Genomic DNA, 16,847 nt, shown 5'->3' with positions numbered 1-16,847 from the left:
TTCCGAAATCAAATCTATATCATAGGTATTATGTTCCATCATGAATGCATGAACGGGGGGTGGGGGTCGTTTCTGATTATTTGATTGTCAGTAACGGCACTCGTATTGAACACTAAAAAAAGCTTATCAGCCCGATCGGTATAAAAGCATTGCAGGATCAAGCTAAAATTGACGTCAGATTGTTCTTACCTGTGATCGGGAGTATTCCAAAAATAATATTCCAATTGTTTGATCGCCATCTGGTACATCCAATGTCCATTTGGTCCATGGCATAATCCACCACAACATATGGATCGGGGATATTTGATGTGCTTCAATGGAACCGGGAGAACCGCTCCACTCGGCCGACAAGGAAAAGTGAGACCGGAGACATTTGGCAGTTACACAGGTCAAGATACAAGGTTACAAAGGGTGCTCGATACCGCCGTCTAGCTGGATGCGGCCAGTCTTGCACTTTGGCGATCTCAGACTCATTCCCTATGGTAACACCAAGGTTCCTGGATGAATAATGAATAAAAGTATCGAATAAAGGAATAAACTACCAAAACCCGGGATATCTCGGGTCTGGCGCCGAATGTGTTAAGGAATTCCAGGCCTTGACATTAATTATTTTTTACAAAAATCAAGCCCTTTAACTCTTTGCCCGCCAAACCGAAAAAAGTCGGGTTTCGTCACCAACGGTTGAGCGCCAAACCCGACTTTTCTCGGGGTTAGATCCTTTGTTATTTTTCCTTTGATCCCTGTTCTAAACACTCGGGGCTCCCTGGGTCTCCCTGGCACATCTGCCTACGTTGGAATTGCAATGACGATCGAATCTCGCCAGGCGGCCGTACCTTTTGAACTGGGATAGTTTAGTGTGGGGAGTATCTGTCCTGATTCCTGTCCGTCCTGATTCCCTCTGAGGGGGAGGAGTTCTTGCCTCTTGATATTTTCTCGCCTCAAACCTAACGTTTCCCGTATACACGAGTATACACATATGCACATATACACGAGTAATCGCGATCACCGATGGGATCACTGGGATTATCTATTCTATTCTATGTCTATTTTACCGAACCTGAAACATGTTTTTGTACCGATCACAGTGTCGTATTTTACCGGACCTAAAACATGCTTTTGGTAACGATCGCAGTTTCGGGGTAAGACTACCCCCCCTTGATGATTTTGTGAAGACACACATGTATATGGTATATACCTTTGATTTGGAAGTATTTGGGGTTTCAGGCGAGCAACCCGAACGATTTGGGCATATTGCATATCACAAGTAATATCTTGCGATCTATGAAAAAAGACTGGATTATTTTGGAAAGGGGCGATGTTTAGCGTGTAATAGCGCACAAACTACAGTATGTAGAAATGAACTGGTTAGTCAGTGATGGACAATGAACAATGCCTGTCAAATGAGCCATACTATTGTCTCCATAGATATAATACAGAACACACGTTGGGTCTGCAAACATCGCTAAAATGGTCAATAACGCTGGCGCCATTGAGTAAAGATGGGAAAAGAGCGTGGCGGTCAATGAGTTAAGCACTTCAAGGACCTTGTGCAAACCCTGTTTATATACAGTACACGTGTGTGAGTCTGTGTTACCCTGCAGCTCTGGTCCCACGGTGGTGATGAGAGCTCCCAGGCAGCGGCCCAGGCACTGGTGCACCTCTGTGTGGGAGGGGGGCACGGTGAGGAGAAGGGTGAGCACCAGGGACAGGGTGGGCTCCACGTAGCCTCTGTACATGGGGCCGCTGGAGTCCACGATCAGGGCCAGGGAGTGCAGGGCCCACGTCTGGCAATGAAAAGGAACCATGGATTTGCTCATCTCAGGTAGAATGCATTTACATTTAGTCATTTAACTGAACGCTTTTATCCAAAGCGACTTACAGGTTGCTTGTTCTGTACGACAATCCAATCCACTTTATTTATAGAGCACATTTAAAAACAACAAAGTTGACCAAAGTGTACAAGTCCAACAACATAAGATAAAAAGATAAAAGCACACAATAAAACATACAATATGTTGCATAAAAAAGGCAGGTCTCTCAAACTGTTTAAAAACCAAAAGCCAAAACAAATAAATTAGTTTTGAGGTGTGATTTAAACACCTGCAGAGCCTAACATGCAGTGGCAGCTCATTCCAGAGCTTTGGGGCTGCCACTGCAAAACTCAGTAGGAAGGATACAACGCTTTCAGCTGAGTAACAATGTTCATCAAACAGTGTTGAAACTTGGGTTCTGCAATGTTGAGTGCATACTATAGTAGTAGAGACATAATTAGTATAGTAGGCAGCCATATAGACAAGGAAGATGAATTAGTGGAAGAGTGCATGATAGTAGAAGACAGTTGTTCAACTTGCAACTTGTTCCTGTTCGTGGACGACTCGGCCCTGCTGGTCTCTGACAGGGACAAGTTTCAGGTTGAAAAAGCCCTCAGCTCTGAACTCGGCTGAATCTGCACCTGGCTCGCTGATAACAAACTATCATTACACCTGGGTAAAACGGAATCCATTCACTTTGGATCAAATAGCAAACTGTGGTATAATATTGTGAGGAGCCCCTAACTTTCATGTAAAGACATCCCCCTCCCCTCTCCTGGGTCCCTTCCCCTCCCCCTTCACACTATAAAGCCCCCCTCCTCACAAGATTCACTCTTCTCTACCTGGGTCATTTTCAGCTGGTCACCTGGGCCGGAAGCCTCAGCCATGTATCTAACTATCTTGTATATATATTCTATCTGTCTGGCTAATAAACCTTATTAACTGGATCTCAGTTGACTGAGCACGTTCTTCATGATATGCACAATATCCTACAAAACTCAGCAAGGCCAACGGCTTCTCAGTTACAGTGGGTGTTGTGAAGGATCAGATTAAACCGAATATATATATTTATTTATGGATATATATTTAATAGTATTTGTATATCGTTTGATATCCCTTGTATATTCCTTGTACATATATACGGAATATCCTTTTATTCTACTACAGCCCATAATAGTTCATTCTCTTATTGGACAAAAGGACCAGGCGCCAGGGACAAGCCCCTGGCGTTCAAGTTCAAAGGTACCGACGAGACATGCCCTTACTAGCCTCAGCTCCGCGCAGGAATACGGCTACCGAAAGCAGAGCGGCACTACTTGTCCACTGTGCATATAAATATGGCGCAAGAAATGTAGAATTCCTCTTAGTCCTTTACCCTTCTACCCAACTAAGTAACAAGACGTGAAGCCTCACCCCACGATACCGCGTGCGGTGTAGTACGGCCTGTTTGGCCTTAGAATAGCAGTGAGACCTCGTGCGAATTAATAGCTGAATTGCCAGAGTTTGGCACCGTATTTCTATTAAGTAATAATAGTCTATTATGTATGGTGCATCGTTCGGTTAGAGTTCTAAAGTGAGCAGCACCCCCATCGTTTCCTCGCGTTATCTAGAGTCTTAACCAGGTTGGGCAGACCACGCGTGGTGCTTTCATCCGAGGAGTTCTGGGCAAGGACGAGTAGACCTGTACATTGGATTACCTACCCCGACGACTGCTGAGCCCTATACGGCATGGAATATCTATTTGCTTTGGTGCTTTGATTTGTGGAGCGGATAATCGCCAACACCGGTGAGTGTTGGATTTACCCCGAGAGGAGCCAAGGTGAGACGGCGCTCAGACCAGACTGAGGTCGCCTCGCTTCTTCTTCGTTGTGGACCTAAAGCTACAGCTACAGCTATCGTCTACAAGAGAGCCCAAGTGTATTCATCTGTGGATCAAGGTTCTACGGGCACTGTGTTCTGTACCTGAACTCTCCCTGGAAATCGTTGACCAGACGGGATACAGCCGACGGCTCTCCTACCCCCCCTACTGGCTTACAACCGGCGGGACCCCTTCAGTATATTATCCAGCTATAATCATTAAGTGACCATCGCTATAATCCCCTAAGAGCCAGGTTGTATACTTGCTTCCTGTGTAACCAGAGATTGGACATTCAGTGTTGATTTGCATACGAGTACTCATTTGCCTTACAAGAGCATTCAATTCAAATCATAAATGTAATCAGTAACTATTATATGTACCTTTTGCTATATATTAAATATTTGACTATTACCTTTGTGTGGACCTGATTTCATATGTGGGAAAGTGTTCATCATACTTAGATATCGTGTACTGTATGGCCAGTAATTAAAGTACATAAAGCGGTAGTGGTTTAATGATACCATACTTATCAATACAGTCAGGGAATTGTACCCCTCAGTTACAGTGGGTGACAATATTGTCACAAGGAAAGATGAAATTACCTACCTGGGTTCCATCCTAGAAGCAAATCTTTCCTGTGACAAAATGGCAACCAATGTAATCAAAAAAGTCAACCAACGAACAAGATTTTTGTACAGCATCTCCTCTCTGGTAAATAAGAATACCTTGAAGACTCTAACAGGAGCACTCATTCAAGGGTTCTACGACTATGCTTGCACCTCATGGTACCAAAGCACCACAAATGCCATAAAAACAAGGCTACAAACATCACAAAACAAACTGGTCAGACTACTGCTTGGCCTTACCCCTAAAACCCACCTTACCCCTGCCCATTTCGACAATCTAGGATGGCTTAGAGTAGACAACAGAGTACAGCAACTTGCAATGGGCCTGGTCTACAAGATACACTACACCACTAAGATACCCATGTACCTGTCGAAATAGTTCCTAAAGGTCAGTGAAGTCCACGACCACAACACCAGAGGGAGTTCCACAAATCATGTTCAACCCAGATTCGGCTCAAACAAGGGACTAAACACGTTTCGCAATTATGCCACAATAATGTGGAATGCCCTACCCACAGCCGTAAAGGAATGTGAATACCTACCCTCCTTCAAAACCGCTCTCGAAGAGCACCTACGGGTGGCTGCAATTAGAAACTGGCCCCGGTATATGTCAAAATCCCCCCTCCCCCCAAACCACCCACCCAACCCCCTCCATTGTACAGTTTCTTCCCATTCGGATGTATATATTTTTTTTACAATCTCTTTTTCTTACACAGTACAGTATATTTGTATGTCTTGTATGTCATAAATGTCTTGATGAATTGAAAATGGAGGACCCTTATGTAAACAAGACGATAGTCTTTTTCTGGTCTTCATCCTCTTAGCAGTTAGTATTGAGCTGGACTGTATTGTACCCATTCTGCAATCTGTTAATAAAGTTTTCAATCAATCAGTAATAAGGTTAGTAGTGTTTTTTTTCTTTCATTTCAGATATTGATTGAAGAAGTGTGTTTTTAGTCGACGGCGAAAGATGGGTCGTGTTTTGGCGGAAAGAAATGCATTGGATTCATGAGAGATACATCGACAGGCTAAAGCTGTAAATGAAACAGAGTATGTTTATAGAAACAATGGCTTTTTAGGCCTTTTTCACCTCTATGACTGCCAATGCCACTAAAGGCGCTGATATACTCGGAAACTGACAGGCACGCAGCTGCAGACAGGGCTGCACACGCGGCTGTTTATAGTACATTTTTGGTGTCTGTAAGTGTACGTGATCCACACATGCGCACTAGGATCACACTCCAGGCAGTCAGGCAGCATGCATATATAGGCTCTAAGGCTGTCCCCTAAGCCTGTTTATGGGATTCGAACTTCGTCAGGGTTTTTCGAACGCTCGAACCTTCGTTTTTAATAAAACATTTTTTTTAATAAATATCCTCAAACTAAATCCTCAATTTGAATAAAGTGATTAATCTGATTAAATTAGTATTTTTTTTTAATTAAATCAACTTTCTTTAACACATTAACTGCCACACAGTTTGCCCATCTCATACCACTCTCTGCCACCACTCTAAGCCTATGGAGATGTTCACCTTCTTTGCAGGGCTTTAACTTTTTAAATTGTATTGCTAAATTGACATTACTATGGCCCATTCAACATCGATTATCTATCGTTCAGGATGTAGGAACGTTATACTTTTTCATTCATAGATTCATACGAAAATACCGTCTAGAATATAAATATGTTTTTATCGTTTTCTGCAGTAATTCCTAGAACGTGAGTTATAGGCATAAACGCATATATAGATTATCAACTGCCGTTTGTTGCCGATACACGTTATATAAAAAATGTCAACTGTACATGATCCTAAACGTTATGACTGATCATGCGCGGATGAACGGGGGGGGGGGGGGGGGGGTCGTTTATAATTCCGTGATCGTCAGTAAATGCTTTATGTAGTATGGGTGATATATTGATCAGAGCAGTTTGCATTAATAATAATAAACACTCACGCTGAAAATGACGTCAGCGTCCTCTTACCGTTCGCCGATGAGACTGGAGGAAAAAGATCCCACTTATTTGACGGTGATCTACTCTATCCATTTCCGGTTTGTATAATAATAATAAACACCCAAATCATATCGATTATTGAGTTATGGCAGCGATCCATATACACGATGTGTGTCTAGAGTCCCGCAACAATATGTGAGTGCCGGACGCATTTGCCCGGTGCACCGAGATCACCAGAGATCCATTTCCGGTTGTAACTCGCCGATCATCCACCAGGCGGCAGTATTGAAGCGTTGCAGAGTTGTGCAGGCTCCCACTGCATCAGACCAGGCTCCGTGAGGGCATTCTGAATACCATGGCGAAAAAATAAAATATGATCTCAATAACGTCGTACGCCGTGGAATGGCAGAATTAGCATGACCTTGAAACACGTTGTACGATGTTTTTGGCGCAGGATGTGTTAATTTGATTTGATTTTTGATTTGATTTGATTTGATTTTTTGATTTGAAGTCTTTATTTCGAACATGCAATGAATACAACAAACAATGTATATGTATGAGTTAATGAATATAACTCAGTTTTTAATACTATAATATTAGTGTAGCCTAATCTGCAACTGTGAAGAAAAACCCCATTGGTTTAAACACAATGAATAGACACATAAAAAAAAATATATAAAAAAAATATAAAAAATGCAGAAACTATAATTTGGCCTTAGTTAGTGCTGTGACAAACTGTCAAAAGGGCTTTAGTTTTTGAGATACCCCTACCGGAGGTAGAACAAAACACAATCATGTTTTTCCTCATCTCTAAGGTCTCCGATATATGAAATGGATTCTTGTATACAAATATTTTACTGCAAAAATTGTTAAATTGATAGATATTGTTATACACCCCCAAAGGAAAAAATAACCTAAATATAGCCTGGCCGTATGGGAGTTGAGACATATAAACTCATGTAGATTAATAATACAAGCTCCAAGAGCTTTCAAACTTGACATGCTAGCAGTCAGACAGTTGCTTAACCTAATAGAAAAACCTGGATGTGAATATCTTTATGCATGTAGGAAATATATACCTATGTACACATACTTAAAATAAGCGGAAATGTAAAAAATGAATATCTATGCAGAATATTCTCATTTACTTCATAGTAGCTCTGCCATGGATTGTCATAGAAACACAGATGGGGGCTTTTTCAGAAAGGTGTGGTTGTGCTGAATCCAACAATACCACATCATGTGTAAATATAGCATGCATGGTCAGGGAGTTACATCAGTAAATGTATGAGGTGTCCTAAATGAAAGAAAATGAAACATTGACATAATGAAGTATTCAGTCCAAAGCCCATTATCAGTGGTGAGAAGCATGTTGACAAATTCAATGTTACTGCAAAGTAAAGTCACTTGAGGTAATGTTCTGGTCTATAATGTTAATATATTTATAAGAGAATCTCTTCAGAGAACACAGTCATCTTGGCAGGTGGCTTTGAAAATGGTGAGGAGGTTAAGACGGTTAGCAAGTCGGGCGTTGACTGCTTGACAGATCTTTATAGTGACCAGGAGGAGGCTGACACAAGATTGGTGTTACATGCAATACACCTTACACAGTCACATTCTCGTCTCATTGTCAAATGTGATGATACAGATGTACTGGTTTTGCTTGTGTACTATTAAAGCAAAGGGATGTTTGGATCCTCAACAGTCAAATGCACTCTGGACATGGCCCAAAGGAAAGATTTGTCCCAGTCTGTTCCATCGCTCAGAAGCTTGGAGCAGCACTTTGTGAGTGTTTACCTGCATGCCATGCCCTCACAGGTTGCGATACCACAAGCAGCTTGTACAGAATTGGGAAGACCACTGCCTTCACAAGACTGAAGACCCATCTGAGTGAGTTAAAAGAAATGGCCAATTTTGGACTGTCTGAAAGCCTAGAGGAGGCTTTTCCTGTGGCAAGAAAGTATGCCCTCCTCCTGTATGGCCAAAAGAAAATTAAGAATGGGCGTCCTTGCACCAACCTGGACGAGCTGAGGTACACCTCAGGTACACAGGAGGCTGCCATTCGAAACTGGCCCCCGTAAATGTCCAAATCCCCCCTCCTAATGTACATTTTCCTCCCCCTAGTATGTATATATTATCTGTTTGTTTGTATTATCTGATCTCTGTTTAACAGTACTGTATATTTGCATATATTGTATGTCAGAAATGTAACAGTACTGTATACCTGTATGTCATGTATGTCAGAAATGTCAAGATATATATCTGTATGTCATTAATGTCATTACAAACAACAAATCCCATTACAAAGACAAATCCCAATCAACCATGTGTTGAAATGGCAATAAAGTTTTCTATTCTATTATGAATTGAAAATGGGGGACCCTGATGTAAACAAGACAAAAGTCTTTCTCTGGTCTGCATCCCCTTAACAATTGTGTGTATTGTACTGTACTGTATTGTAACCATTCTGCAATCTGTTAATAATAAAGTTTTCAATCAATCAATCAATCAATCAATCAATCAATCAATCAACACTAGCATCTACCACAGATTCATCAGCTGCAAATCTACGCCCAACAGAAGATGCCTTCCAGCAACATGTGTTGAGAGCCTTGTACCAAACAGCAGTGTGGCGTCACAGCCATCTGGCCAAGCCTCTTCTCTGGAACCCAGTTGGTAGAGGGTGGAGGCTCAGAGAAGATGGGACCTTTGAACCTGTGATGTTCCAGAAAGCACCTAAGCCCTAAGGAAGTTCGAGACATCACCCACCTGTACTGTAAAGATGGAAACTGCAATGATGCCAGCAAATGCCAATGTCTTTCAGTGGGCTTGACTTGCACTGAGTTTTGATCTGGCTCTTTCCCTGACTGCCCAAATATGATCCATTTTGTCACTGATGATAATGTAGATCAGTGACGGTGATGTGTTGCTGTAGATTGAAATAAAGGTGTTCTATTTCAATTCAACCTGATTCAATTGGATCTTTGTTTCCATATGAAGTATCATAAAATGTACAGTATCATATGAAATGTATCGTTTATTAAATGTATCATAAATATATTAACATTATAGACCAGAACATTACCTCAAATGACTTTACTTTGCAGTAACATTGAATTAGTCAACATGCTTCTCACCACTGATAATGGGCTTTGGACTGAAGACTTCATTATGTCAATGTTTCATTTTCTTTCATTTAGGACACCTCATACATTTACTGATGTAACTCCCTGACCATGCATGCTATATTTATAATAATAATAATACCTTTATTTGTATAGCACTTTTCATACAGAAGTTGCAGTTCAAAGTGCTTCACAACAGTAAAAAATACAGGCATAAGCGAGCATGAAAAAGATAGAGGTAGCAAGGTAAGGTAAATCACAGTGTTTCACATTAGGATCTAGTATCCCAATAGGTTCTCTGTTTACAGTTTCATTCAGTAATACAAATAACAAAAATTGTTTAAAATAATTCAGTTTAAAAATAGTCTAAAAATTATAAAATAGAACGGACATACAACAGGGTATTTAACATAATAGAGCAGTGCATCAGTAAGAAGTAAAAAGTGTGATAAAATAGTTCAATTTTGAATGACAACAGAGTAGTGCTCTTAAAATTACAGTGCATCATTATAGTAATATTCCACAATTATTACAGTTGATAGTAATAATGGCACACAGTCATAAATTCATCAATATTGTTCTTGCTGGCCTGTAATTTATTAGAGTGTTGGTGATGTAGCTAGGTCCCTGTAAAGCAGCTAAGACTGGACTAATGTGCTCTCTCCTTTTGGTTCTAGTTAGCAGTCGGGCTGCAGAGTTTTGGATTAGCTGAAGCCTCTCTGTGGTTTTCTTAGGGAGACCCGTGAAAAGTGCATTACAGTAGTCTAACCGGCTAGATATGAATGCATGAATTAGCTTCTCAGCATCGTTTTGATTAATAAATTGTCGCACTTTTGCTATATTTGCACATGTGGTATTGCTGGATTCAGCACAACCACACCTTTCCGGAAAAACCTTCATCTGTGTTTCTATGACAATCCATGGCAGAGCTACTACAAAGTAAATGAGAACATTCTGCATAGATATAAATTCTTTACATTTCCGCTTATTTTAAGTATGTGTACATAGGTATATATTTCCTACATGCATAAAGATATTCACATCCAGGTTTTTCTATTAGGTTAAGAAACTCTCTGACTGCTAGCATGTCAAGTTTGAAAGCTCTTGGAGCTTGTATTATCAATCTACATGAGTTTATATGTCTCAACTCCCATACGGCCAGGCTATATTTTGGTTATTTTTTCCTTTGGGGGTGTATAACAATATCTATCAATTTAACAATTTTTGCAGTAAAATATTTTTATACAATAATCCATTTCATATATGGGAGACCTTAGAGATGAGGAAAAACATTCTTGTGTTTTGTTCTACCTCCGGTAGGGGTATCTAAAAATGTTGGGGGCATTGTCACTAGGCTATTTACTCATTCACTCACTCATTCACTCTCTGCCCCTAGTGGCGGCTTGCTGGAAATGTGCTTTGTGTGAGATCAGTTAGCCTCCATTAGCCATGTCCAGCCTGGCTGGGGCTAGCCATGGTCTAGCATGATATGGTATGGTTAGGGTTGTGTCTCCATTAGCTATGTCCAGCCTGGCTGGGGCTAGCCATGGTCTAGCATGGTATGGTATGGTTGGGTTTGTGTCTCCATTAGCCATGTTCAGCCTGGCTGGGGATAGCCATGGTCTAGCATGGTATGGTTGGGTTTGGTATGGTTCCTCCATTGCGTTTCTTGTAAACTCTCTGGTTGCTAGACAACCTTTCAAAATTAGCTAAACCATGATGATACAACAGTCCCAGCATTGTCTCAGGTCTGGCCAGAATGTGAAAGGTGTCAGTCTCAGCCGGGGTTCAGCCAGGTTTGTCCAGGTTCTAAAGACAATGGAGACGCTCACTGTGTACCAGACAGGCCACAGCACAGCTAAACCCTGGCTAGTGGACACAAGGCCACAGCACAGCTAAACCCTGGCTAATGGAGACAAGGCCACAGCACGGCTAAACCCTGGCTAGTGGAGACAAGGCCACAGCACGGCTAAACCTTGGCTAGTGGAGACAAGGCCACAGCATGGCTAAACCCTGGCTAGTGGAGACAAGGCCACAGCACGGCTAAACCCTGGCTAGTGGAGACAAGGCCACAGCACGGCTAAACCCTGTTTAGTGGAGACAATTCATAACACACTCTGTGTCCTGGTCTCATTAATACTTTGAGTGCCAGCAGGGGGCGCACGATTTAGCGCTTGAGTTCAATGAGAGGGCGAGCACATTTGCGAACGCATAAACTATATCTTAAATTATGGCTATGTGTCTAATACGCCTGTCGCTTATCAATGACTTGCTTGCAGTCAACATTGTCAAAACGGATTGTTTTTTTCATCTGTACATTTCTGTTTTATACCATTTTGAAAAACGCTCGTTTTTGGAAATTTCCAGAAAAAAAGTGATTCTGCAGGAATCGCCCTCAAGTTTCAAGTTTCTTTAATAGTTGTCATACAGAAGAACAGAATACTTTTATACAAAATGCTTCTTACTGTTACGCTCCAGAGACTGTGCAAGACAAGATAAGTATGAAATAAAATAACATAGTATAGCATGTAAATTAGAAGTAAAAAAATGAGGTCACAGTGTTCAGTATAGACATATGTACAATGTTCGATGCAGAATAGACGTAACTGAGTTACCATATAATATACAATACTATGCAGTGTACTAATATACAATACTATATAGTGCAAGGCAGAAATGGGATGAGGTGCAATTTAGGTACAATTTACAGTAGGTGTACGAGTTGTAGTGCAAATCCTTTATCAATAAATATAAAGTGTGTTTGTGTGATCTAAAGTGTGGAGAGTGGGTGCTGCAGTGTGTGTTACCCTTTACTGGAATACACAAAAAACGTTGTCATTTTTCGGGCTATTTATGAATCGTTTTCAAATAAACACTAGATAGTATATGTGTACTTATGCACGCTAGAGAAGCGGGCTGAAAAATCTATTCTTATTTCCTGATCAGCACACACACACATAGGGGACACATTGATATATCTGTGAAAAAAACTCTGATTACCCAATTCCTGATCGCCATTCCAAATATCGATCGTGTTTATTGATCCAACGCTGGGTGCTCGAAACACATATTCCACGCTGTTCTGAGGGACCACAAAGACTGCAATCGGCTCGGATTACATGCCTGACAAGTAAAATGTGGATTCCGGATTTTCTTTTCCCCATGCGTTTTCATTCAGTCCAATCCAAAGGGTGCATTACCATCCGGGATACGATAGGGGGCGGTATTTTCCCTGTTTGAGCTCAGAGAGAGTCCCAGTGGTAACGTGAGGCTAGATTGATGAAAAATGAATGGAAATCACTAATAAAAAAATAACGATTAATAACGAGATTTCTCGTCGTTGGCACTGAACGGTTGGCATGAAATAATGAGGATTCTCGTCGTTGGCACTCAAAGTGTTAAGAATGTTCAAGCAAGGTTGATGAAGCACACTAGCTATTTTCAGCAGCACCCCGCTTTACACTGTTATGAACATTCACACCTAAGAGCAGCCATAGCCCTCTATAACCCAGACCTTCTACTGTCCTACGACCAGCTCAACTGGAGCAGTTGGGGGTTATGTGCCTTGCTCAAGGGCACATTTGACAGCCCTGAAAGATAATGGTGGAGATCAGAACATGTACTCCTAAGTGATGCCACTTACCTGGACCTCATGGGAGGAGCCATCCTGGGCCAGAGCCAATAGGATGCTGACGCTGGTCTTGAGGTGCTGACCCGAGCCGATCCCTCCCACATAGCGGTGGAGACAGCCCAGAGCCAGAGAATGACCCGTCCTGGACACCACGTCCCGGGCCGACTTCAGCCTGGACACGGGACAGGACAGGGGACACGGGTCACATGATGACACATAAAACAATTTTTTTTTAATTTACTTTTTCTCCTCCTATTTTTTCTGTATTTTCCTCCCATCCCAATTTAGTTGTTATGCCAATTCCCCCCTCCCATTCCTGGTCATTCTGCGACTTTGCCCGCTACTTGCCAGTCTAGGGAGCCCTGAAGTCTATCAGATGCTTCCTCCGATACATAGGAGACAGCCAGCAGCCTCTTTTCACCTGACAGCGCGGACTCTCATTGGTGAAGTGTAGCGCGTGGGAGGATCACACTACCTTCACCAGTTCCTTCCCTCGCTGTGCAGGCGCCCTGACCGACCTGTAGGAGTCGCTGTTTACAATGACCAGTATACCACCCACCGGCTTCCCTCCCGCTGACACCGCCAATTGTGTCAGTATGACACCAGTATGGCCAAGCCGGGGGCACCGCTGACAGCCGGATTCGATACCAGTGTCTCTGCGGTGGTAGACAGATGCCTAGTCCGCTGCGCTACCCGGCCGCCCTATGACACTTAAAACTTAAAAGGGACATGTGAAGGCATCCAAAGGATCTACAGGGTTCCTTTATTTTATTTTTTTTATTTTGCATTTTTACAGCTTTTCAGGTCACACAGGACCGATAGAGGAGAGGGCAAACGGGAGGAGATGTGGGGAAGACATGCGACAAATATCACCATGGGGTTCCTTTTTAAGACCATTCATACGTGTTTATTGTATAGAATCTAGGTCTGCAGCACAGAGGACCATCGGATGCAGTTTACCAGACATCTCATTTACACCAGCTGATGCACGGACTGTTTTTTTTATTGAATGATATTATTGAATCCGTTTGCATGTTTATCATGAGGATCAGTATTTATTTGAGTATATATTTAGTTCTTTTAGTATTTACTGGCTATAACAGAGACCTGAGTACTGTATTTCGTGCTTCCATGTCCCATGGAAAAATTACAATAAACATGACTTTGACTTTGATTATGAATTAGTCTTCCCGGGCAGCGAGTCTTATTGTATTTGTACTGTATTGTGTATTCATGTGTGTTTATTGTGTTTTTATACCTTGGAACAATAAAGTAAGTAACTGAACTGGAGGCGTTTGTTTGTCAACTGCTGCTGTGCATTAAACAAGCGCAGATATATTCACACACGTAAGAGACATTCAGAATAAATGCGTGGAGAACTCTGCTGTGAAGGCAACCAAAGGATCTACAGGGTTCCTTTTTAAGACCATTTTCAATAGAATCGAATACCTATTTCAGGGCCATACTGGCAAAAAGGTATGATGTAAACTCCATGATCAAAACAGCAAAGAAAAAATTCATCAATGACAAAACCGAGGAAAACAAAAACAAACCGCGTGAACTTTGGAAATTACTCAATAACCAACTAGGCTGCAGTAAAAAACTTAAAACCAGATTCTCAAACATAAACATAAAGACGGACAACACGCTCATCACAGAAAAGCTGGATGTAGCCAATTACTTAAATAGTTTCTTCACAAACATAGCCACAACACTGGTAAACAAACTACCCTCCCACTCAGGGCATTATGGGGTAGAACACATAGTAGCATACTACAAGAACCTAGGGGTCCACAAAGACGACTTCAAACTGGAAATGGTAACAACAGATGAGGTACTCAAAAAACTGAGCGCCCTCCAACCCAACAAGGCCACTGGCCATGACAACATCCCCTCCAAATTCCTCAGAGACTCAGCAGCCGCCATCACCCCAGTCATCACACACATAATAAACCTCTCCATAAAACAGGGACACGTCCCCAAGGACTTCAAAATTGCGAGAGTGACCCCTCTGCACAAAAAAGGCAGTAAATTAGACCCAGGCAACTACCGCCCTGTTTCTATCCTTACCTCCATCTCGAAAGTCATGGAAAAAATTGTATACGAACAGGTCGAAAAATACCTTGCGGAAAAAAATCGAATCTACGAATTCCAATCTGGCTTCAGAACATCCCACTCCACTGACACATGCCTTCTCTATTTAAACGACCACATCAAACAAGAGGTGGACGCGGGCAAATACTGCGGCATGGTCATGCTGGACCTACAAAAGGCCTTCGACACTGTCAATCACACCATTCTGATTGACAAGCTAAAAGCAATTGGTTTTGATAGTCTATCAGTGAGCTGGATGCAATCCTACCTGGAGGGGAGAGAGCAGATGGTGGAGGTAAACGGTACCCTATCCCCCCCCCCTCACAGTAAACTGTGGTGTTCCACAAGGAAGCATACTAGGTCCGCTACTGTTCCTAATTTATGCAAATGACATGTCGTCAGCTTGTGACTGCAACTTGTTCCTGTTTGCGGACGACTCAGCCCTGCTGGTCTCTGACAAGAACAAGTTACAGGTTGAAAAAACCCTCAGCTCAGAACTAGGCAAAATCTGCATATGGCTCGCTGATAACAAACTATCATTACACATGGGCAAAACAGAGTCCATTCTCTTCGGTTCAAATAACAAACTCAGCAAGACCGACGGCTTCTCAGTTACAGTGGGTGACAATATTGTCACAAGGAAAGAAGATATTACCTACCTGGGTTCCATCCTAGAGGCAAATCTTTCCTGTGACAAAATGGCATCCAATGTAATAAAAAAAGTCAACCAACAAACTCGTTTCTTGTACCGGATCTCCTCACTGGTAAACAAGAATACCCTGAAGACTCTAGCAGGAGCACTCATTCAAGGGTACTACGACTATGCTTGCACCTCATGGTACCAAAGCACCTCAAAGGCGCTAAAAACAAAATTACAAACATCTCAAAACAAACTGGTCAGACTACTGCTTGACCTTACTCCTAGAACCCACCTCACCCCTGCCCACTTTGACAACCTAGGATGGCTTAGAGTAGACGACAGAGTACAGCAACTTGCAATGGGCCTGGTCTACAAGATACACTACACGACCAAGGTACCCATGTACATGACAAAATACTTCCCAAAGGTCAGTGAATACCACGATCACAACACCAGAGGGAGCTCCACAAATCATGTTAAACCCAGATTCGGCTCAAACAAGGGACTAAACACGTTTCGCAATTATGCCACATCAATGTGGAACGCCCTACCCAAAGCTGTAAAGGAATGTGAATCACTACCCACTTTCAAAAACACTCTCAAAAAACACCTAAGGGAGACTGCAACTCGAAACTGGCCCCTGTAAATGTCCGAACACAACCCCCTCCAATGTACAGTAAATTACCAAGTATGGTCTTGTCAATAATCCAATGTACAGTGTTGTTTGTACAGTTGTACAGTGTCCCCCACCCACCCCTCCTACCCAACCCCCCCCCCCACTCCTACCCAACCCCCCCCCCCCCACTCCTACCCAACCCCCCCCCCACCCAACCACCTCCAATGTACAGTCCCCACCCACCCCTCCTACCCAACCCCCCCCCCCCCCCCCACTCCACATCCCCTTAACAATTGTATGTATTGAGCTGTACTGTACTGTACCCATTCTGCAATCTGTTAATAAAGTTTTCATTCATTCATTCATTCAAGGAAAATGACTGACTAATTACTAGAGCGTATGAATTGTTGGGGGGAGTGATGTTACTGCACTGCTTACTGTGCAGCCCAGACGTTTCCCCCAAACACATTTAAATACCATGAAGTTATCACAACA

The 16,847-nt window shown here is 42.3% G+C and overlaps 1 protein-coding gene across 1 annotated transcript in view; it reads right to left on the bottom strand.

The window, feature by feature from the left end:
• The window catches only part of heatr5b (HEAT repeat containing 5B), a 227,685-nt gene that overhangs the window by 120,773 nt on the left and 90,065 nt on the right, over nt 1-16,847 (bottom strand). Inside the window, exons 18-19 of the mRNA XM_084321947.1 lie at nt 13,015-13,174; nt 1,595-1,784 (exon numbers count right to left, since the gene is read on the bottom strand). Coding sequence (XP_084178073.1) covers nt 1,595-1,784; nt 13,015-13,174 — 350 coding nt within the window. The remainder of the gene's footprint in view (nt 1-1,594; nt 1,785-13,014; nt 13,175-16,847) is intronic.

This window comes from Notolepis coatsorum, assembly GCF_963971535.1.
Source record: "Notolepis coatsorum genome assembly, chromosome: 9".
Taxonomy (NCBI): domain Eukaryota; kingdom Metazoa; phylum Chordata; class Actinopteri; order Aulopiformes; family Paralepididae; genus Notolepis; species Notolepis coatsorum.
This window is presented reverse-complemented; position numbering and strand designations above follow the sequence as displayed.